Source organism: Microtus oregoni, unplaced genomic scaffold, assembly GCF_018167655.1.
Source record: "Microtus oregoni isolate MIOR12 unplaced genomic scaffold, Mior012 000010F_ref0000083, whole genome shotgun sequence".
NCBI classification, from domain to species: Eukaryota; Metazoa; Chordata; class Mammalia; order Rodentia; family Cricetidae; genus Microtus; species Microtus oregoni.
Window position 1 is genome coordinate 45,615,744 of NW_024543069.1, and position 23,540 is coordinate 45,639,283.

Below are 23,540 nucleotides of genomic sequence, written 5' to 3' on the forward strand. Positions count from 1 at the left end.
CTGTGTGGACCCTTGTAAGAAAGTATCACATAGGCCTGAAGAACCCAGTTCTGAGTTTGGTGGAGGTCAGTGGCCAAGAAACGGTTCCAGGACTAAGACCATTTCTGCACAGTCCCCAAACACAGCAGAAGTGATAAGTGGGAAGGGACATGGCCTCATGCTAGACAGTTAGACATCACCTTTTAACTACAAATGTTGTTCTCAGGTAAATGTATTTTCATAGTTCAGGGAGAGGGGAGTCTGTATTGAGGCCCCTAGACCTCTGCCAGTGAGCACAGTCCCCTGAAAGCCCTCACCTTGCATCCCATTTTGTGTCCCTCTCCTCTCGGCCTTCCTGTTCCCTCTCTGCTCTGACAGTAAACACCTGCTCCTCACATCCAGTAGATGCTGCTTTCCACTTAGGCTGATGTCTAAGTCCTGGCAGCCAGTGTGAAATGAAACTTGGAAGACATCTTGATTCTTGTGGACTTGCGCAAGCTGAAGTTATTAGAGAGGATCAGGGCCACAGCTGGTGAGCAGATGGAGCGCCTGCAGTTTCACAGTTGAAGCTAGTCAGAACCACAGCTTGCACAAAACTTCTGGGCATTTTCTCCAGGTTTCCTCACTTGCTTCATCCTTCATGATCTTTAAATTGCTGAATTTGATAAATATTAATAGGTCTCTTATTTAGGTGGCATCGTTATAATATGCTGGAGTTTCCTGCTCCAAATCTCAACTTAGTAGCCATCTCTTAATAATGGGCTTATCCTATAAAGGGTAGGGAAGAAAATAAGACTTCTGCACTTCTTTCAAAATGAAGACTCGCATTTTGCAAGCCTGGAAGTAAAGACTAGTTGACAGCCAGCCAGAGCTAGGCAGTCAGCTCATTGTGAGTGGATGCTGCAGTTTCCCATCTCCAGCTTGTGTGCATGTCTGATAGGAGTATTTATGCACAGTTCACCCCAGTAGCTCCTCCTCCTCGTTGCTGATTCCTTTCTGCCTGTGTAACTTGCGTCCCCCTAGTGTACCCACTTCCTCATTGCCTTCTTGGTCCTAGCCTGCAATAACAATGGGGCCTTTGACTGACACAGTCATCCTCAAAAACATAGTCCTGGGTCAAGTTTGCTGTACTTTTGTGTTTTCTTCACAGAAGAAACTTCTGCCCATTGGCTGCTAAGGTTGTTAAGAATGTCATCCAACTAACACAGATTAATTCATATTTTGATGGTTGGTGCTTTACATAAAAGCAGAATCTTTATCTTTGTTGAAAGTCTTAAGAGGAATGGCTGCTTTCTTCTGCAAGGGTGAAGTGCCTGCAAATAACAGCAGCTGGGGTCACAGCTAAGTTATGCCGTTTGGAAACACTTTGTACTCTCTGTTCAGGAAGAACACTCGGACATTTCAGACAGTGTAACACACCAAAAACAGCCATAGTGTATGGGCCAACCAAGTTTTTGTTCTGTTGGAACCGGTATGCACCTTTTCTGTCAAGCCATAGTCAGCTGCAAAAACACTCGAGCATGGAATTATTGCCCAATACTGAGTGCTCTAGCTTCTAACCATCCTGAATGTTATATATCTATGCATGAAAAGGGGGGGGGAGAATATTGTGTTTCCAGCACATTCGCATAAAGTAATCTGTAAAATTATCCCAGCAAATGGTCTTTTTAGCCACCAGCTTTTGAAATGAGTTCCAGTAGCTTCTATTTGAAATTTTTTTTGTTTTGTTTTGTTTTGTTTTTCAGGCAGGGTTTCTCTGTGGTTTTGGAGCCTGTCCTGGAACTAGCTCTTGTAGACCAGGCTGGTCTCGAACTCACAGAGATCCGCCTGCCTCTGCCTCCCGAGTGCTGGGATTAAAGGTGTGGATTTTGAATTTCTAAATTGAGCTTCTGTAATTGAATGTGATAGGAACAGTGTAAACGTACCTTAACCCTGCTGTAAAGACTTTGTGTGGCACTGCCTGCTGGGTGATGTGCTAGAGATCAACAGCAGCAGGAGACAGTATAGTTTAGTGCCCAAGCCTGTGGGGGACTGTTCCTGTTCACACCTCAGCCAGCAATGGGCGGGGAGGGGGCATTGCCAGATGCACCTCTGATCACTGCAAACTTGGTCCTGAGTTCCTTTTTACCCATTGCTCAGTTTGCTGTTGCCCAACTTCTCAAAGCACCCGTATTCACTATGCAGCCTCAGCTGGGGACCTGGGGTTGTCACCCACAGTTTAAGAAGCTGTCCTCTACAGCGAGATCCAGGAACTCTCCCTTGCATCAGTAATCCCCAAACTGCATTTTAACATTATACTTTGACAACAGGTATGATGGCCGCCAATGGTGTTGCTAAGCAGACTTCACTCTGGCTAGGGAAATATTTCTTGTCTACATGAAATGTAAGATGGTTACTGAATGTGTTTAGATTGTGTGTTTGTATCTCCTGTGACAGTGGAGATCTACAGATTGCTGGCACAGTTTTGTCCTAGTGATATTTGATGTGATGCTGTGGTTTCCTAAGTTACCTTCCTTGCAGTTCACTCCATCATGATGTCTTGTTTACTCACAATGAGAAAAGAAAAGTCAGTGTCTGTCTCGGGAGTTGCATTTCTCCTTTGTTTAGAATTCTTTTGCCAGGCACTCAGGCCCTGGGGTGTCAGTGGTCCACAGCCAAGATTTGTTGACTACTCTCATGAAGGTTGAATTCACGGGGGTGGGGGGGGGGAGGTGGAAGATTGCCGTGGATGAGAAGCTGAAATATAGTATAATCTACACTATGTATGGAAAGGAAGGCAGAATGTTAGAGGAAGCCCTACAGCAAGGGCCACTGTAGCCCTGGGAGCTAAGGCAGTGCTGACAGGAGAACTGGCATCCATCAGAGGTGTGTGATGTGGGCAGAGTCCACTGTGGCAGGAGAGGAGGGACAGTTACCCTTCATATTTGGACACTGCCCTGGCCTGGTTAACTTAAATTTTGTCTGTTACCTTTTGTGTTATGTAATTTTATATTAATAATGAAATTTTTATATTAAAATCAAAGGAATTATTTTATTTACCTAGGTTGGAAATTATTGATTTAGGAGAGAGTCATTGAGAGCTGTAATTTGAAACTTTTCATTTGTCAATCATTCCTTTTTCTATCTACCATCCCCCACTTTAGGACATATCTTTCATATTTTTCCTATCTTACCTTTTATATTTTCTTTTTGTACATTTTATTTCTCACCCAGCTTAGACTACAATCCAAATAGCTGCTTTTGCTTGAGTCCTGTGAGTTCAGGATATGGCTTCCTCCATTATTAGGATATGGCAGCCAAGTGAATGTGCCATAGAATCTATAGACTTCGACATGTCTATGTTGTAGATGATGTCATTTATAGAACAGATTTGGAGTCAAAATGTGTTCAGTTCTTGGTATTTAGGGAGAAAGTTAGTGTCATTGTAATGGGGGCAATATATATGTGCAAATGACATTTTTATGCCGTCTGTCATATTTTCCAACAAGAGCATCCCATTTGGACAGTAGAAATCTCTCCTCATGGCATGTGATGGATGGCTCCTTACATAGAAAGCCAGGTCTCTAGGTTCCAAGTAATTTGACTTTAGGAGGACTCTAGAATGAGATTGATACAAAGTAGGAGGTTTGAGAACAATCAAAACTGCCTTCGTAGTGACTGACTTGGATCCACAGATGCTTCTTCATCGTACCTATGCCAGAGAGTAAATGGGAATCTTCTGGTGCTGGAGTGGCTCCCATCTGGCCTCCTCTCCAACTAGCACCGAGTGCCAGCTTTCCTTCCTCCTCGCCAGATCTTAACTCTTCATTTTAATTCGTTTTTCACCTCGGCGCACTTAGAAGACAGTACATTTTCTTCCGGGCGTTGAGGCAGATGGTGCTGTCTCTTTTGATTATCTAGTTTCTAAGAGGGAGGTGTTGATGAGGAAGAGCAGGTAACAAAGCACAGTCCGATTAAACTGAGGGTAGAAATTACACTCACAAGAAGAGTAGATTTGGGGCTGGAGAGATGGCTCAGTGGTTAAGAGCATTGCCTGCTCTTCCAGGGGTCCTGAGTTCAATTCCCAGCAACCACATGGTGGCTCACAACCATCTGCAATGAGGTCTGGTGCCCTCTTCTGGCCTGCAGACATACACACAGGCAGAATATTGTATACATAATAAATAAATAAATAAATAAATAAGAGTAGATTTGCTCTGGATTCTCCAGGAAGTGTACTCTAGCCCATATTTGAGTGGCAAGAACTGAAGTTGGAAATATTCTAAAATGTCACTCACTATGGAGTTTGGGTTATTGCTTTGTTTACTTTCCACCTTGTTTTCTAAAAGGCACAGAGCTTAGATGGTTTCCTCAGGGCTGGGCTGTTCGCCCTCATGCATGAAGCCCAAGATTCATTCTCAATACTATGAAATAACAGAGGAACGTTGACCGTTGGGAGTTTTCTTTCTAATCACAGTTAAGTAAAATCCTTAAGGGAGGAGTGGATTTTGACAGATCAACATGATTGGGTTTACTCAGTGTATGTTACTGGAGTATCTTGTCTGTGGTCTGCTGCCCACCTTAGTCCAAGGGCCACACCCCTCGTGAGAGGGCATGTAACTGGCTGCGGGGTCAATAATAAAAGACCCCTTAACGCTCAGCAACCAGCTATTAATTAGCTCAGAATTAAACTGCTAACGATTCTGAGATGTCCCGGCAGAGCCTGTCAGGTTGTGTCACGTGATTTCACGGTTCCGTCCTTCTGACCACACACAGTTTGTGTTGTTTTGCCTGGGCTCTTGTGCTGCATCCCAGTGGCCACTGCTGCCTGAAATACCTCGGCTCAGGTTCAAGGCTGTTGTTGAGCTTTGCGTGAAGTGTTTCTGTGCAAACTAAGGTGTCTGCTCCTATGAAAATAATGGTTTTTGAGAAAGCAGACTTTTCATGGGCCCTTTTAAGTCCTCTGCATTTGAGTCTCAAATGAGCACATCCGGACTGGGCTGTGACAGAATGCTTGATTGTAAAAGCTGCCATTTGAGTTGCTGACTTGGTTTCATTTTTTAAAAAAAATCATTCAGTAAATTTAGATTTGGGTGAAGATGGAATTTCCAAGACTTTCTGAAATGACTGTAAACATACTTCTGCTGTTTTACACTGTGAGCTGAGACAGCTTCACTGTCAGTGTTGTCAGTGTTGATGGTTATAAACAGAGAGTAGTGATCCACTCGGGAACGCTTAGGATGCCCCATAGCCCGCCACATGAGATAGCAGCCATGTTTAATTCTTTATGTGAAAATAAGTCACCACAGCAATTTTATCTGTGTGCAGATTTGTTTCATCCTTAATAAGTAGTAAAAAAAAAAGTGTATGGCAAAGATTTGCTTTCAAGGAAGTTGCTCTGTGAATTGCTATCAGCTTATGTTTGATTTGTACACCCGGAGTCACATGGCCGGCATCATGGGTGAAAATGTTTAAACAAGCCTAGTCTGGTGGCACTGTGTATCTTGTGGTGTGTGGCTCACATCATATTAAAACAGGGTGCTCAACAGGTGTTCCACAGAGAAGCCACTAGCAAGGGACAAAAGGGACCAGAGAACAGTGGCTACCCTTGTGGCACGTCATATCAGAGATGCTGATGCAGTCTTGCCAGTTTTAACACACTGGCATTAAAAGTGTTTCCTAAGAAGCACTCTGTTAAGGGAAGGAGCCAGACTCAGAAAGAAAACCCTCTCTCATCTGCAGGGCCAAGCTTCTAATGTTCACGTGTTATGTGAAAGTAGCGATGATTGTGGTACAGGCTATGAAACTAGAAAGGAAACTTGAGGAATGGAAAGGAGATGTTGGGGGAGAGAGGCAGTAGGACACCCAAGATGCCCAAGTATAAAGCAGACAGGGTAGGGTAGAAGGGCCCAAGGAGGGGAAGGGGAACCCACAGAAATGACAGACTTTATTTGAAAATGCCACCATGAAACCTAAAAATCATATGTGCTAATTAAACAGATTATAAAATAAAAACAAAAACCATCTGAAATCATTGATATTTTAAAGATGAAAAGAACTTCTCACTCACATAGACTGTTGGACTCAGAAAGACACTATCTTATAGCTGCCGACATAACAATACAGATTAACAAAGGTCAGCTTTGTTTACTGCAAGTGTGTTTTAAAGGAGAAGATATGAGGCTGGAAGGGAGCTGGGGGTTGGGAGTGCTTGCCCTACAACCATGAGGACCCGAGTTTGATCCCCAGAACCATGGGGAAAGCCAGGTGTGGTGGTCCACACCTGTACTTGAAATCCCCATCATGGGGAGACAGAAACAGACAGATCTCTGGGGTTCTGGTCAGCCAGTTCAGCCAGTTGGTGAGTCCCAGGGAGGCCAGCATCCTAAGCAGTAACACCGAGGCTTGAAATCTGGCCTCCACTGGATCCAAAACAAAGCATCATAGCCCAGGTGGCTTAAGGAACTAATGTTTATTGTGATTGTGGGAAGCTCTGGATCCTATGTGGGCAGATTCAGTGTCAGGCTTCCTGCTTTCTGGAGCACACCTTGCTACCATATCCTCAAATACAGCTCCTGTTCACAAGTCTCCAAGTTTCCATCCCTAAGGCCGCATCTAATCCCATCTCTGTTCAGAGACCCCGCATCCAATCTCATCACATTTGGAAAGAGGCTAACATGAATTCTGGGAGAACAGACATCCCACCATATCAGTGGGTATAATGCTCCTCCGGTGTCCCTTTATGTTTAAACTATTTTAATGTATACATTTTTAGAGATTTGGGCAATTTCCTATTAAACATTGAATTTCCATATTCTCTGGAAAAATGAGACTACTCATCCAACTGCTTATCCTATGAGTAACTAAATGTCTGTTGCTGTCCCATTAGTTAAAGTCGTCGTCGTCGTCGTCGTCTTCTTCTTCTTCTTCTTCTTCTTCTTCTTCTTCTTCTTCTTCTTCTTCTTCTTCTCCATCTCCTTCTCCTCCTCCTCCTCCTCCTCCTCCTCCTCCTCCTCCTCCTCCCCTCCTCCTCCTCCTCCCCTCCTCCTCCTCCTCCCCTCCTCCTCTTCCTCCCCTCCTCCTCCCCTCTTCTTCTTCTTCTTCTTCTTCTTCTTCTTCTTCTTCTTCTTCTTCTTCTCTTCTTCTCCTCCTCCTTCTTCTCTTCTTCTTGTTCCTCCTTCTTTTCCTCTTCCTCCTCCTCTTCCTCTTCCCCCTTTTCCTTCTTCTCTTCCTCTTTCTCTTCATCATCTTATAGCGCCTCCTCCACTCCTTGATATTTTCTGCCTGCAGACTGCGAATTTGCCTTGACACTCCTGGGGCTGTCCTGAGGGAGATAGCATGTCTCCTATAATGTCATAGTTTTTCAGTGTGCCAGACTCTGATGCTTGAGTAGATCCCACCTGAGATTCCTGTGTCAGTGCCTGAGCACAGTAGACTGAATGTCTAGCCTTAGCCCCAAATAATTTAATTACATGAAACATAATTAAGGAAATGTTGCTATAAAGCAATTCAAAATTTGCTGTGTAAATAATATAATTATTGGAGATCTCTCTTGGATTGTTGTATTAAAGAACCGTAAGCTGTGGATTGTGCCCATCCATCCTTGGTCTGAAGAAAGTATTGACTAAGCTAAGTAAAAACTTTCCACTGTGTCCTACCAAGTCCTAATGAAAAGCCGTGTGAGGGATGGCTTCTGGGTGCCGCCGAGAAAGTGGCGCACAGACTTGAATCACCTTTGTGTGTTCTGTCTTCTTAAAGCAACTGCCTTTCTGTCACACATCCAGGTGAGGCACCAGCCCTGGCTGGACAGTCATGGACGTCAGTCTCCCCCAAATCAAAGAGCCGTATCTGGCACAGGGATGGCTCGGCTCACCAGTAGAGCCCAGCCATGTTCAGAAAGCAGAGGCAAGGGCTGGTGCCTAAGGTAAGCTCACCAGGTGTGCAGTTACCTAGGACCTTCGTACATTTTGTGAGACTTTGTACAGCTCAATAAAACCAATGAAAATGCTAATTGCTTCTGTGTGGGTTCTAGGAATACCTAGGGTTCCCTAAGAAGCAAACGTGGGCTTTTGTTTTCTTTGAGAATTTATCAGGAATGTGGATTGAACCCTCTGACATTTCAGGCAAGCTCTAAGGTACTTGGTAGCTGTGTAGAGTTTAGAAGGTGATAAGACTCTGTGGTACCTTCGTGTTCCCCAGCTTCTCATTGAAGACCCAAGCCCATCCCTTCTTTGTTCTCTGGTTCCACAGGGTGCAGCCTTTGCAGGAAGGGCCGTTCACTTGAGGGTAGATTAGTGTGAAAGTGTCTGGCAGGACTTTGTCTCAAACTTGCTTCAGGAAAGAAAATGGTTCTTTCCCCTGAATTCCACAAATGGCACCTGAAGCTCAGAGGAACCTAGGCCCTGTTGTCCCATTTCCATTCTGTGGCCAGTTCTTTTATCCAGCTGCTCACTCCACCTGCAAAAGGAATTCAGCTCTCCTTCCATTTTTCTCTCAGGTTCTACAATATTTTTGGAACCCATGCAACCCTTGAAAAATATTTTTCTAGACAGAGTGCAGAGTCTGCTTTTTTTTATTTTTGTCATTAATGGACTAGTGTTCATCCATCTTTCAGAATTTCAAGGGATGTAATCACCTTCCCTACTAAATACTTAGAAAGACTTCTGTTTTGCATTTTCGTATCAGAATATTTGATGTCAGTATTGTGGTTATGTGCATGTGCCCACCCATGCTTGTGTGTGTGCACGTGTTTGTGTGGGTGTGTGTGAAGGCCAGAGCTTGCTACTGGGTGTTCCTCAGTCACTCTCCTTGTGTTTCTAAGACAGGGCATCTCACCGAATGGGACTAGTGAGCCCCTGGGGTCTCCTTGTGCCCGGCTCCCTGTCACTGGGATTACAAGCACACGCTGCTGGGCATCTGGACACAGGTCCTATGACAAGCATGTTACTGAGTTATCTCCACAGCCACTTGTGGTTGCTTTGTTGTGTTTTTGTTTTTTAAATATTTGCTCTATAGCGATCAATTGTAATGTCCTTATATTATAAAAATGTGTTTTTCAGTGATCTTACTTAACTTTTTTGTTCTGGGGTGTGTCTGTGCATGCATGTGTGTATTTTGTACACATTTGTGTGGACAAGCATGGAGGTCAGATGAAGGGATCGGATATCCCCCCCCCCTTATTTATTTATTTATTTATTTATTATGTATACAATATTCTGTGTGTGTGTATGCCTGCAGGCCAGAAAAGGGCACCAGACCCCATTACAGATGGTTGTGAGCCACCATGTGGTTGCTGGGAATTGAACTCAGGACCTTTGGAAGAGCAGGCAATGCTCTTAACCTCTGAGCCATCTCTCCAGGCCCCCCCCCCCCCGTTTTTATCACTCTCAGCCTTGTTCCTTTGAGCTAGGGTCTCTGCTGAAGCAAGAGCTCCTGTTGTATTTTGGGGGGCTTAGGCTGGCATCCAGCAAGCCCCAGTGATCCTCCTGTCTCCACCCACTGTAGGGCTAAGATATCCAGGGTACATGCTGTCTTTATGTGGGTGCTGGGCTCTGAACCCAATCCTTGTACTTCGGCAGTATACACTGACAGCACTATCTAAAGTCACTAGAGAGGACTGGAGAGCTATCTTTCGTATTTATACCTAAGACCATTACCTAGAAATCCTAACCGTTAAGTGAAAGTCCTTGAGTAATGAAACTATTGTATGTACTTGATCCTTTTTTTCTCTTTCTCAGAGAAGTAATACCTTTTAAATTGGTAATAGCCAATTTGATTTTCTACATAAAGAATTATCTGTGAGCATTCTTAATATTTTCTTTTTTTTGCCTGTATTCATCTTCACAAATATTAGCAAACCTTGTCTGGGTCTCCAGTTTGCTTTTATTATTAATGCCTATCTCTCTTTTCATCTACAAATATTTTTTGTCCATCTAGTTGTTACAGACAAATGATTAGAATCTATAATTTTAGCGCACTGGTTCAGTAGACATAGCTCACTTAAAGGGCAGCCATAGCAGCTCCGTGGCAGATTGGGAGGTCTCTGATGTGCAGAGGGGCATCTCCACACCAGCTGGTCTGGACTAGAGGGAAGTGTGGATGTTATTCTGCTGGAACGAAGGTGCTGGTACAATGTAAATACTTTTTACAGCTACAGCCAAGTGTGGACCCTAGTTTCTTTACTAAGAAGGAAAAAAAAGTGAAACAAACCAAAGAGTAAATTGTGTTTATAAAGGGGTCATGTTTAAATTAGTTTAGCCCGTACAGTTAATTAAACTGTCTGAACTTGTGTTTTTTTTTTTTTTGAGCAAACATGAAAACCATTATTTATGGAAAGTTTAAACATCACATAATACATACTCCCTTGGTGTGTGGTGTTCTTTTTTTAAAAAAAGAAAAACTATTCACTTTATTGTGTTTTTAATTTAACCTTCACTGTGCTAAAGATATTGTGAGTTCTTGGGAAGAAAGGTGCTTGGGCAAGGTGAAACTTGAACCAACAACAAAAGAAAAAAAAAGAAGTGTTTCCCTTAGGATTCCATAAAAATGTTTCCATCCTTTTAAAATTAGTTTCTTTTCCTTTTGTATCTTTTCTTGGTTGATGTGATCTTTCCAGAGCATGCCTAGATCCTGAGGTTCCCACTGGTACCTTCTTACTATTCCCTTCCCTTGACTGTCCAGCTTTCCACCTTGTCTTCAAGTTCACACATGCTGTCTGCTCCTTGAGCCACTCCGTTACTGAGATTTCTGCAGAACTTTTTACTTGACCACCGTGCCGTCATTTCCAGCATTTCAGATTGGGCTTCTCTTCAGTCGTCCCAGCCCACTCCCATACCTTGTATCACCATTTTTATTTCTTTCAGCTGTTGCTATTCTCAGTCAGGAGCTTATCATCTTGCTGTGTAACCTAGGCTAGCCCGGAACTCAGATCCTCAGTTCTCCACCTTTCAAGTGTTGAGATTACATGTTTCTTTATATGGGAAATAAATTGTGTGCTCTAGGCCTGAAGTATCTCTGCCTTCCAGACACATTGTAGCAGGAAGACCAGGCACGGGCGTGAGGGGAAGTGAGCAGGATCGCTGTTCTCGGATTTTGGTAATAGATGAGCAGTCAGTGGGACCAAAGTGACAGCCTGAGGGATACCGAGACAGTCCTTCAGCTAGTGATGGGACTGTATCTAAATAGAGACCAAGCAGCCCTGTGAAGTGCAGGGCCGGCTGACCCATCATTGCCCCAGCTCTGTGTCCACATGACTGTGGCCACGGGACTTACTTCTTCTAGGCTGGTCTAGAGCTTTCCCGATGCCCTCCCTCAGGTTGCCTGGAGGACAGCTTTGCCCTCTGATGTTACAGTTACCTCTTGGATTTCCTGCTGCCTTCCCCCACGAACTGGGAAATAACTGGGGTCAAGGACTTACGCCCTGGGAATCATATTGTATCTTTATAGCATTGGCTTTTAAATCAGGATAGACAGTGTGGAATCCACCACAACTCAAGAGTTAGATTCCTTAAGTGAAGCAGATTGAATTCTGTTTACTTACATTTTTTTAATTTGGCTATCTATCCTTCCCATCCCTCTATGCCAGCGTTTTGTATTTGTAAAGTGCAGGTTTTAGTGCACTATGAAAATGTCCCTTTCCTAATCTTATTGAAAACACCATTGTCTATTTAGTTAATGAAGACTAGAATTGCCCCTGCTCGTTTCCTCCCCACTGGCTGTCACACCAGTTTTGCAGCTGCTGTGTCTCACAGCCTAGCCGTGTTTTCACCATGTTTACCACTAACTCCAGCCGAAGGGAGCCATGTCCTTTACCTGTAGAACTGCTGCAATCTACTATGACCCAGCACATACACCTTCCTTATGTGCATTTTTATGAAGAAGTCTAATGTTTCTTCAAACTCCAACTTATAAGTCCTCCCACTTAAACACTGCAGTTCAAATGTAAAATTCGAACTACAAATGAATACGTGGATACATTGTACATACACGCATCCTGAAGAAAACTACACATGAATACATGGATACATTGTACACACACGCATCCTGAAGAAAACTACACATGAATACATGGATGCATTGTACATACACGCATCCTGAAGAAAACTACACATGAATACATGGATACATTGTACATACACACATCCTGAAGAAAACTACACATGAATACATGGATACATTGTACATACACGCATCCTGAAGAAAAGTTGGAATCCCTCCATTGTCACTCAAGATCATCTTCTCTTAGAAGCCGGGTGGTGGTGGCGTACGCCTTTAATCCCAGCACTCAGGAAGCAGAGGAAGGTGGATCTCTGTGAGCTCAAGGCCAGCCTGGTCTACAGAGGGAGTTCCAGGACAGGATCAAAGCCACAGAGAGAAACCCTGTCTCAAAAAAAAAAAAAAAAAGGCAACAACAACAAAGATGTTCTATGTATTTGCATGGATCTCCTGCTTGCCCTTCTTATGACCCATTATTCCCCAGTGTGTGTTGAGTGAAGTAGGACAAATCTAGTCAACCCAGTGAATACACACAGTGTACCCGGGGAAGCTAGAATACATACAGAGTACATACAGTGTACTCAGGGAAGCTAGAGTACATACAGTGTACCTGGGGAAGCTAGAATACATACAGAGTACATACAGTGTACCCGGGGAAGCTAGAATACATACAGAGTACATACAGTGTACTCAGGGAAGCTAGAATACATACAGAGTACATACAGTGTAACTGGGGAAGCTAGAATACATACAGAGTGCATACAGTGTACTCAGGGAAGCTAGAATACATACAGAGTACATACAGTGTACTCAGGGAAGCTAGAATACATACAGAGTACATACAGTGTACTCAGGGAAGCTAGAATACATACAGAGTACATACAGTGTACTCAGGGAAGCTAGAATACATACAGAGTACATACAGTGTACTCGGGGAAGCTAGAATACATACAGAGTACATACAGTGTACCTGGGGAAGCTAGAATACATACAGAGTACATACAGTGTACCTGGGGAAGCTATCACAAGCACAGTGATGTCATCAGCCAGTGCTCCAGGTGGCACCAGCAATGTGTAGTAGTGTGCAGCTGAGCGACTTGATGATCTCCATGACTATGGTTTGGGGAAGGAAACAGACAGTTTTCTAACATTTGTCCCCTTCTTGTCTTTGCAGAGTATGAGTTGGAAGTAAAGAGAGTGCAGGACATTCTTTCGGGAATAGAGAAACCACAGGTATGTCTTCTGGACCTCTCGGCAAGAACAGCATGTTCTTAAGTGTTCCCAGGGTGCTTGTCTTTTTGCTACACCATCAGTAAGCAGAAGGACCCCTTTTCGTTGCAAATATAATAAGTTTGAGACAGTACTCAGTTATTAATGGGTCGTGAAAATCTAGAACGGGATTCTTTGTAACCACCCACTGAACCACTACTTTAGTGCTGATGTTCTGAATTCAGTTAGAAGCATCTAGATTTTTGTGGGTCTACAGAACAGTTTGTTCTTGGTAATTTCTTTTTACCTTTGTAAAAGGAGGAAGAATACATTTTGAAAGCCTCAGAGGTCGCAGATATCTCCCTGGGTAGATTTCAGAGCCGTGTTTCTATACTAGAGGACGCTGGGCGCCATGGCAAGGGAAGAGGGCAGGACTGGTGGTATGCTAGACTGCAGTTCTGTGTGCCAGGTGTTTTGAAATTCAGCTAGAAATTTATAATGTTGATTCAACCTTTTTGTCCGAGCTAGAGCCAAAGTTTTGGGAGTGTTTTTCTGGCTGAATTGGAAAATCTTGATTCTTGGTCTGTTACAAAGACAGAGCCCTTTTAAGGGCAGACCTCAAATTGACCTCAGGCTCATCTGCACTAAACCAAGGAGCATGGTTATGTTGGGGGGTGACATTATAGGGCATTTGTCAGGGACCTTGGTGGAGACTTGAGACATTTGAACTCACTCTGGGCACGCAGTGGTCTTTGGGATTTCCCAGGCGAAGTTGCTAAGTAGTCAGGGCTGCATTTGCAGACTGGTCCAGGTTTCCAGGTGAGTTGGAAAGAGGATGGGCCGAGGAAGTGGGGCGGGGGGGGGGGAGTTTTGGGAACCTTCCCACTCCTCATAGTCCACAGGATGGGTAGCATGGGGTCCAGGAGTCAGAATTAGGTGGTTGTGTCCAATGTGGCAAGGAGGGCCAGATATTAAGTCCATTCTGAAAATAAATAGATTAATTGATTACCCATTTGATACCAAAAGTAGCTGGGCTTTTAGCTTCAGTGCATCCCCTCAACAGCTTCCCCAGTTGCTGCCCTTGCCACTTGGTGGGTGGTCCTTGTGGTCTATAGAACCTGGTGGGGCCTGCAGTCCCACTGTGGCCTGGATGTCATGGTCTGTAGTACCTCTGGTGGGGCCTCTAGTCTCACTGTGGCTGGATATCATGGTCTGTAGTGCCTCTGGAGGGGCCTGCAGTCCCACTGTGACCTGGATATATTCTTGCCATTGCTTAGAACACATTGCACTCGAGGGTATTTCTGAAGGTATCTGCACTCCCATTAGGGCGCACTCATCTTAGGCTCCTTTTGTGTTTTCCTGGCTGTTCCTGGACATATTAGGTATGTCTCACTTGCAGAACATCCAGAAAAATGAATATAGCACACAGTTGGGAGTGTCTGGTAGACTCAGTGCTGTGGAAAGAGGAGGACCAAGAGCAGAAACGGGAAACTGTAACATAGAGACGGAAGTCCACACTGTAGACACAGATGGGGGCTAGAAGTAAAGAGCAGGGAGGTTAGAAAAGGAGATGACTCAGCGGGCAGATGTGTGATGTGCAAACATGAGGACCCGAGCAGAAGGGGCAGAGAGAAAGGATGTAAGGATGGCTACAAGTTGATATACTTTACAGCTCACACCCAACACCCGCTCCCCAGTTAGAATCTGCACTGTGAAATAGGTCATAAGTCCAAGTTCTGGCAGTGAGCCCTTCAGAAGTAGACAATAGTTCACTAAGCCCGTGAGGCATTTTTAAATGGTTAACTAATTCCTATGCAGACTCACTCATCCACTTCCCAAAGACCCTTTGACATCAGTTACCTGTGTTACCAGAACTAACAATCAGCCCTTCTATCACTACTTCTAAAGGCATTGACTTCTAGTGGTTCCGAGGTCCATACAACTGTTACACTTCCAGAGATTCTCTGTAGCCATGGAGATCACTGTAGTGAACAAAAGAGCAGCATCCTGGGCTGCCCTGGTGATCAGCACTGCTAAGAAAGTTTTCACAAAGAGAGAAGTTGGCAAAGCGAAGTTCATGGCCACATGCTGTAAATAGACATAGGCTTGACCCCCCCCCCCCAGTCCCATCTCACCTTACCAGTCCAGCCCTGACCCACTGATGTAAACACATCTGGGGCTGAGGATTGACCCCCCGGGTGGCATTGTCTTCAAAGACAAAAACTAGTTTCCTGGAGTCCTTGTTGAGGTAGTAGTGACTTCTAAGTTCAAAGAGAGGCCCAGCACTCCAGTGGCCCTCAGAGCTTAAGGGAGGAATTCATAGGAACCTCTATCCTTAGGAAGCATGCTGCATTCCCAGTGTGCACTTGTGTTGGGAAAGCCCTTGGCTAGGTTGCAGGTCCACAGGTACTCACATCTCAAGGCTGGCTCGTAGTCTAGGGAGAAGTAAACACTATTAGCTGTTCCATGTAGCATCACATGTCTCTGCTCATTCAAATAGCTAAGTCTTCGAGGAGGAAAGTGTGTTTGTAGCAGTTGCTAGGAAGCGTGAACTTTGAAGGGTGTGAATTTATGAATGAGTGCTTGGTGTCTGAAACGCTGGCTTTCACGACTATTCTGAGGTGTGTAGTTCACACCACCAATCCTAGTGTCAGTGTCACTACCCACCTGGTTCAAGGAATGGTGCAAGGCTGGGTAGAATAACCAATAGGTCAGGATTACTCACGCAGGGGTGTGGGAGAATTCAGCATATGCCCTGGTCTACATGGGAAACTGTCTGAAAAGCTAATTGAAGAAACCAGCTAACAAGAGATCAGTGTCCCAGCAGTGAAATGACCACACAGAAGATAGAACATGTGGCCAGAGCACACCCAGTGCACAGACTGCCCTGCTATGTTCTCATGTTCTGTCCCCCGTCTACCCCAGAGCACACCCAGTGCACAGACTGTCCTGCTCTGTCCCCACGTTCTGTCCCCCGTCTACCCCAGAGCACACCCAGTGCACAGACTGTCCTGCTATGTCCTCATGTTCTGTCCCCCGTCTACCCCAGAGCACACCCAGTGCACAGACTGCCCTGCTCTGTCCTCATGTTCTGTCCCCCGTCTACCCCAGAGCACACCCAGTGCACAGACTGTCCTGCTATGTCCTCATGTTCTGTCCCCCGTCTACCCCAGAGCACACCCAGTGCACAGACTGTCCTGCTATGTCCTCATGTTCTGTCCCCCGTCTACCCCAGAGCACACCCAGTGCACAGAATGTCCTGCTATGTCCTCATGTTCTGTCCCCCATCTACCCCAGAGCACACCCAGTGCACAGACTGTCCTGCTATGTCCTCATGTTCTGTCCCCCGTCTACCCCAGAGCACACCCAGTGCACAGACTGCCCTGCTATGTCCTCACGTTCTGTCCCCCGTCTACCCCAGAGCACACCCAGTGCACAGACTGTCCTGCTCTGTCCCCACGTTCTGTCCCCCGTCTACCCCAGAGCACACCCAGTGCACAGACTGTCCTGCTCTGTCCTCATGTTCTGTCCCCGGTCTACCCCAGAGCACACCCAGTGCACAGACTGTCCTGCTCTGTCCTCATGTTCTGTCCCCGTGTTCTGCAGCCCGTGTACCCTGGAGCACACTGAGTGCAGACTGTCCTGCTCTGTCCCCGTGTTCTTGTCTTATCTACTTGTCTTGTTGCTGGGACAGAGTGAGAAAGGCAGCACAAGGGAGGAAGCGTTCACAGTGGCTCACACTTTGAAGTACGATAGCCCAGCAAGGTGGGCTGTGTCGGTGGCAGGCGCATGAGGCCGCTGGTCAAGGTGCATTCCTAGCTGGAAAGCAGGGGTGAAGACTGCTGTTACTCAGCTCATTTTCTCCTTTTTATCCAGCCTGGGACCCTGGCTCATTGATTGGTGCCACCCACATTCAGGGAGGTCGTCCCCTCACCTTGATGAATTTGATATCAATAATCCTTCGATCAGCAAACAGAAGCATGCTTGTTCCTTTGTAGAGCCTATCTTGATTACACACTCCTCGGACTTGTGAGCCCGGAAACTGTCCTGATCATCTCCGTCCAGAGCTCTTCACAAGGGCACTGTGACAACTCATGCAGAAATAAAGGCAACCTTTGACCTGCATTTAGAAGTTTGTTAAGCCTAGGGCAGCAGGAGAGACCAAAGCCAAGTCTGGGGCAGGAGAGTACCTTGGAGGGTGTGGATGGTCATTGTGCAGATCAGAGGGCAGGGTGGTTCCTGGTCCCACGTTCTGGCTCGTTAGGTGGTATAGTTGAGCGGAAGGCTGGCAGCAGGAGGGCTGTGGTCTGGAGCACCTGACTGGTCCTTTGATGATCTCTCCTGTGTCCAAGGAGATGCTACACATCGGCCTGTCGTTTGTTGTGCTGCCTCTATGGGAGACTAAATGTAGCCACGCGGTGGTGGTGCACACCTTTAATCCCAGCACTTGGGAGGCAGAGGCAGGTGGATCTCTGTGAGTTCAAGGCCAGCCTGGTCCACAGAGTGAGTTTTAGGACAGCCAGGGCTGTTACACAGAGAAGCCCTCCCTCAAAACAAAGTAACAAAGAAACTCGATGTGCCTTTTTCTCTCTGCTTTAGTCTTTACTCAGCAAACATTTGTTTAGCAGTCGCTGCTCATCGGTGATTATAACTTGGTTTGTGCCCTTAGGGGGCGCTAGAGTCCCTAGGTTGCGGATGTGGTTAGTAGTGGCTGCAGCCCACACTGGGTTCCTTAGAACTCAGGTGTGGTACTGAGTGGAGCGCGTGAGAGACTTCGAGGCTAGTTGGTGGCAGAGAGGTGAAGTTCTCCTGGGATCTCGAAGGATGCATGGGAATCTAGCTAATGCGCTGAGGTGTCGTGTCTGTACAGGACAGAGATTACATAGAAGGAATGTCTGCTGAAACTGAAGTAGGTAGCAGAGGGAAAAGCTGTGCTCAGCATTTATCTCCTTACCGTTTGTGCTTTCAAATTATTTTGAGTATATAGATTTCCATAATTTATATCAATCAGATAGTGGCAAAAATAGGAGAAAACAATAGGCCTGCATGGTTGTGTGTTCCCGCCAGGAGCTGAAATCGTCAGCTCTGAGGCCTCTGTGAACACTGAGCTTTAGCGTTGAACTGAGTCTCACTCCTCTTCATCCTAACGAGTTGTCCAGAGCAGGGCCCACGGTGTAGTCCTTAGAAATTAAAGTTTAGAAGTCTGTTGTTAGATTTGTATTACAGAATTAAGCCTTGTGCATTAGGTTAGGCATGAAAACAGAGTTGTATAATAGTTGTTTGGGAAGATAACTTTGAGAGCCTGAGATAGAGGGGCCGCTGAGGCCAGGCAGGGAAGGCAGCCAAGGCTAGACTTGTTCTAAACTGAGCAGACTGGAGCTCTGGGCAACAGAGTGTCCAGAGCTGCCTGAGGAAGCCTGGAGCTAGAGCAGACGAAGCAGTGGTGAGAGGAGACTGGGAATCCATAGGGCCAGTGTTACCTCCACAGGGTAGGTCAACTTCCAGTGGAGCGTGAAGGCTTCTAGAATATATTTGTTTACCTTGAAGTTGTCAGGCACAGGAGGCCTGAGTGTGTGTCAGACTTCGTGAGCCTGCACATTGAAGATGGTGCTGCAGGAGCTGAGTGTCCTTTGGCCCTCAAGCCTTTGACAGGAGAGCAACAGATAAGACCTTCATTAAAATTAAAGTTGCCTTGGATCAACTTTTGTGTTGCTGTTATTGCTAACAAACCCATAACTCAAGGCAGCTGCGCTGGAGCGTGTAGAATGCATGTAGAATGTATGTAGAATGCATGTAGACGCTTTAACCCGCCCCTCCTTCTGTTTTCAGGTGTCAAACATCCAGGCAAGAGCAGTTGTGTTGTCCTGGGCACCCCCTGTCGGACTGTCCTGTGGACCCCACGGTGGCCTTTCCTTCCCTTACAGCTATGAGGTTGCCTTATCAGACAAAGGGCGAGATGGAAAATACAAGATCATTTACAGGTAGTGTATGTTTCCACGCGGGTTTCATCACTACTAAATTGCATCACTGAAAAGAAAAAATAGGAAATTTAGACTATACAAATGTCATTTTAAGTCAGTAATTTTAAACATTAGTAATGACAGGGCTGAGGGGATAGCTCACTGGCAGAGAACTCGCCTACCGTGCTTGAGGCCTTGGGTTCACCTCTCAGTACTGGAAAGAGGGATGGTAATTATAATGTTAGGAATTAATTAATTTTATAATTATTGATCATAAATTAATATTATAGGGCTATGTGGTAAAATAAATTTATAGTACTATTGCCAATATAGTATTAATAAAAATTTTCTACCAAGGTCTGTCAGGACGAAAAGTGACTAAATTTTTCAGTTACTACATATATTAAGTGTCTATGAAGTGAATTATGTTAGAGCCAATTCTTTTTCTAGGCCTGTGTTAGTTAGGATTCTATTTCTGTAAAGAGACACCATGGCCATGGTAACTCTTATAAAGGAAAGCATTTAATTGAGGTGGTGTCTTACTCTTCAGAGGTTCAGCTGATTATCATCATGGCAGGGCGCATGGCAACATGCAGACAGGCATGGTGCTGGCTACATCTAGATCAGGAGGCAACAGGAAGTGGACTGTGACACTGGGCAGTATCTTGAGCGTGTAAAACCTAAAGCCCGCCTCCATGGTGGTACTTTTACTCCAACAAGACCACACCTGTTCCAACAAAGCCATACCTCCTAATAGTGCCACGTACGCCCTGTGAGCTTGTGGAGGCCAATTGCATTCAAACTACCACAGCCTGTTTTTTGAAAACTACAAACTACAATATTTTCATTTCCATTTTGCCCTGCCTTTTACCCTCTATACTGCACTAAGGTTACTCTAAAACATGTTGTTATGAGGCTTTATTAAATGGTCCTGCGTTGAGTTCACCCCCTGTTTTAAGGAGCCGCACACGTGGGGCTGATCTGGTGACTGAAGCTGTTTTCTCAATGTCATGGAAAGGTTAGGGTCAAGTCCTTTCTCCTTCATACAGCTCATGTTTGTAGAGCAAGAAATCAGAAAGTCAGGTTTGTCTGAACTCCTTGTTGAACCTGCCTGTGGGTGGCCCTGATGAGCTGTGCACAGCGGTGTAACTCACACGAATCCCACGTGTGTCTCACACAGAAGCCATGACGAGCTGTGCACAGCAGTGTAACTCACACGAATCCCACGTGTGTCTCACACAGAAGCCATGATGAGCTGTACACAGTGGTGTAACTCACACGAATCCCACGTGTGTCTCACACAGAAGCCCTGATGAGCTGTGCACAGTGGTGTAACTCACACGAATCCCACGTGTGTCTCACACAGAAGCCTTATTTTTCTTCAGTTCTCATCCCATCGATACCATGCAGCGTTGCCCACTTTCTCTTCTGCCTTCATGGTGTGCTGCCCAGATGAGCTGACTTGTGGACTAGAAAAGAGAGGAAAAGGACCATCCTCTGCTGACCATTTCTCTTGCCTCCAACTCTTCTCTTTGGTCCTTCCTTGGTCCCTGCTGTGTCCCCTGACTTTCCCGCCCCTGCTCTCACCCTGGCATCATCTGACCTCTTTCCTGTAGAGCCACACCAGAGACCATGGGTGGCATCACTGCTTTGCAAGAACACTCTAGAGATTGCTCTCTTTGCTTGGAATAAAACCTCAGTCGGGTGCTCAGTGGAAAAACATAGAGCCTCCACGTCCTCACTCAGAAATTAGAGACAGGGAAGGCAGACTTGCTTTATTGCCCAGGCTGGCGAAGAACTCATGTGATCCTCGCCCCTCAGTGTCTCCAGGAGCTGGAGCTATTGGCATAGAGTATGGGTGTACACCGTTGCCCCCAGTTGGCTGCATCCTGTTGATTAGAGATGAGCTCTGGAGCTAGCAGCTGGAGTCACGAGTACGCCCAGGAGCCTGGCAGGCGGTACAATGCAGCATGGCTTGCAGGAGCCTGGCAGGCGGTACAATGCAGCATGGCTTGCAGGAGCCTGGCAGGCGGTACAATGCAGCATGGTTTGCAGGAGCCTGGCAGGCGGTACAATGCACCATGGTTTGCAGGAGCCTGGCAGGCGGTACAATGCAGCATGGCTTGCGGTTGGAAGCCTGTCTCTGCTCAAAGGGAGCCCTTGCCCCTCAGCTTCAGTTGTCAGGATTTGTTGATTCTTTGGAGATTTTTACTCTCCAAGAGATGCTAAAGCTCTCAATGCCTGTGTTGTTTTCCTCATGTTGACCTAGTCCAGCAGATAACAAGACATTTTCAGTTGCAATGCAGGTCGAGCTGCAGCTGTAGGCTAGGTGTGGTCATAGCTTCTGGCTTGAAACTTAACAGGAGCAGCTTTATTTGAGAAGTTCAGACATCAGACATCAGGTATAAGAACGGATGCGGGCAGCTGTGTTCCGTCACTGACCTTTCACCCTCGTATCTTGGCTCGCTGTGTCTTTGTCTCTGTGTGTGATTGTTCTCATGTGTTTTATCCATTGCAACCCTTTACCACTAAGTATGTCATGTTTTCTGAGCACAGGATGTTTTTGTAGATAACCATGTTGTAATTATCAATTTTATTAATACATGTCACTCCAGAACTTTCTTCTAACCCATTATCTTGATCCAATTTTGCCAGCTGACCCTATGAGTCTCTTATTTTGAAAACTATGTCTCAATTTGAAAACCATAATAGTGATTTATTCCTTCAGGACAGTGTCAGATAATATACTTAGTTGTCTAGTCTATTTTAATGGGCCATTTCATAATTTTAAAGAGTGAGAAATAAGGTATGGACACACGCGTACTTCAAAAAATATTAAATCAGTGTTTTGCTGTGTAGTTCCCTTGCCTGTCCTTAAATTTCCGATTATGCTGTCTCAATATCCTGCGTTCTGTATTCCAGGTGTGTTCCCACAGCTGGCCTTTTGGCAACAATTAAACAGAAATGCCTTATTTTGAATGGGTTTTTCCTTTATCACTTAGGTTGAGCTCAGTTTCCTCTTTTGGTCATAGAAGTGGTTTTACTTATGTCAGAGAACTGTTTTGGGGGGACCTGGGATGAACTGCAAGTTCATTAGGGGAGGGGGCTGTGCTGAGGGCATCAGGGTTTCTGTCAGGCTGAGTCTGGAAACCACCTTTGCCAGACAGCTGGCGTGTTTCCTTGCAGATCTACCTGTTTGTGTACATATTTGCTTTTATGTCTTGGTTTAGAAAGTCATAAAGACATTTAAAACTTAATCGACTTTGTTATATTTTAGATCTGAGTGGTGTCACTCAAAAGACTCTGATTTTTAATTTAAAAAAAAAAATAACTGACAACCACCAGATAAGGTTTGTGTCTGGGTTTTGGTGAATGCGATCTTAGCAGCACGTAAGTTACTGTTGACTAATAACCATGAAACCCAGTCCCAAAGCCTTTGAGACCAATGTTAAACTAACAAATACTTTGTTGTTGCAGTGGAGAAGAATTGGAATGTAACCTGAAAGATCTCAGGCCTGCCACTGATTACCACGTGAGGTGAGTTAGGAGCCAGCCCTGGCAGTAGCTGCAGAGCCCAGATGGCCACCATACATCCCATGCCCTTCAGAAAGCTGGTGTTGAATGGCGCTTCCTCGTGGAGGGCGGGGCCAGAGCCATGGTCATTTGTTCACTCTCTGTACACAGCAGAGCAGCTTTGAGGACCCAGCACTTTTCTGTTTTGTTTGTTGTTTGGAGGAAGGGCCTCTGTAGCCAGGGATGACTTGAACTTCTGCTCTTCCAACCTCTGCTTCCCAAGTGCTGGGATTGCAGGTCTGGGCCACGACGCCCAGTTCCACACAGTGCCCTCTTTCCAGTTCTTACTATTACCATTTCCATTGAGACCTACAGAAATCTTGGCACATAAATATTTTGTTCCTAAATTATGTGCTGAAGTTACATGTAGACTTTCTTGTTACTGTGTTTTTAATGATGGAATTTCCTGGAGTTAATGTGCGGACCCCATCACTGCCTGCTCTTCCGAAGGTCCTGAGTTCAATTCCCAGCAACCGCATGGTGGCTCACAACCATCTGTAATAAGGTCTGGTGCCCTCTTGAGAAAGAGACCTGGTCCGTCGTCCTCATCAACTTAGACCATGAAACCCAACACAGACAAGTCCAACAGAACCGCCATATACGGGCTGCCCATGCCTGCTTCAGCATCGCAGGGCATGGATTTCATTCAGTTTCAGTGTGCAGAATAATGGGCCTCGTTGTGATATTTTCATTTGTCCTTGCACTTTGTTCATTCTGTTCCCATTTCTTCTCACTGGCTCTCGTCCTCTGCCTCAGGTTTCCTGTGATTTTTCTGCTTGGATTTACCCTTCCCGCAGATTGTCTGCTGTCTTTGCATAGCTCTTTTCCTGGCTTTCAGCTCTCTCA

The 23,540-nt window shown here is 45.5% G+C and overlaps 1 protein-coding gene across 4 annotated transcripts in view; it reads left to right on the forward strand.

Moving 5' to 3' along the window:
• The window catches only part of Fndc3b (fibronectin type III domain containing 3B), a 288,258-nt gene that overhangs the window by 193,196 nt on the left and 71,522 nt on the right, over positions 1 to 23,540 (forward strand). For all 4 annotated transcript variants that reach the window (XM_041659165.1, XM_041659169.1, XM_041659167.1 and 1 more), the window contains exons 7-9: positions 13,127 to 13,185; positions 18,991 to 19,142; positions 22,599 to 22,658. In XM_041659165.1, coding sequence (XP_041515099.1) covers positions 13,127 to 13,185; positions 18,991 to 19,142; positions 22,599 to 22,658 — 271 coding nt within the window. The remainder of the gene's footprint in view (positions 1 to 13,126; positions 13,186 to 18,990; positions 19,143 to 22,598; positions 22,659 to 23,540) is intronic.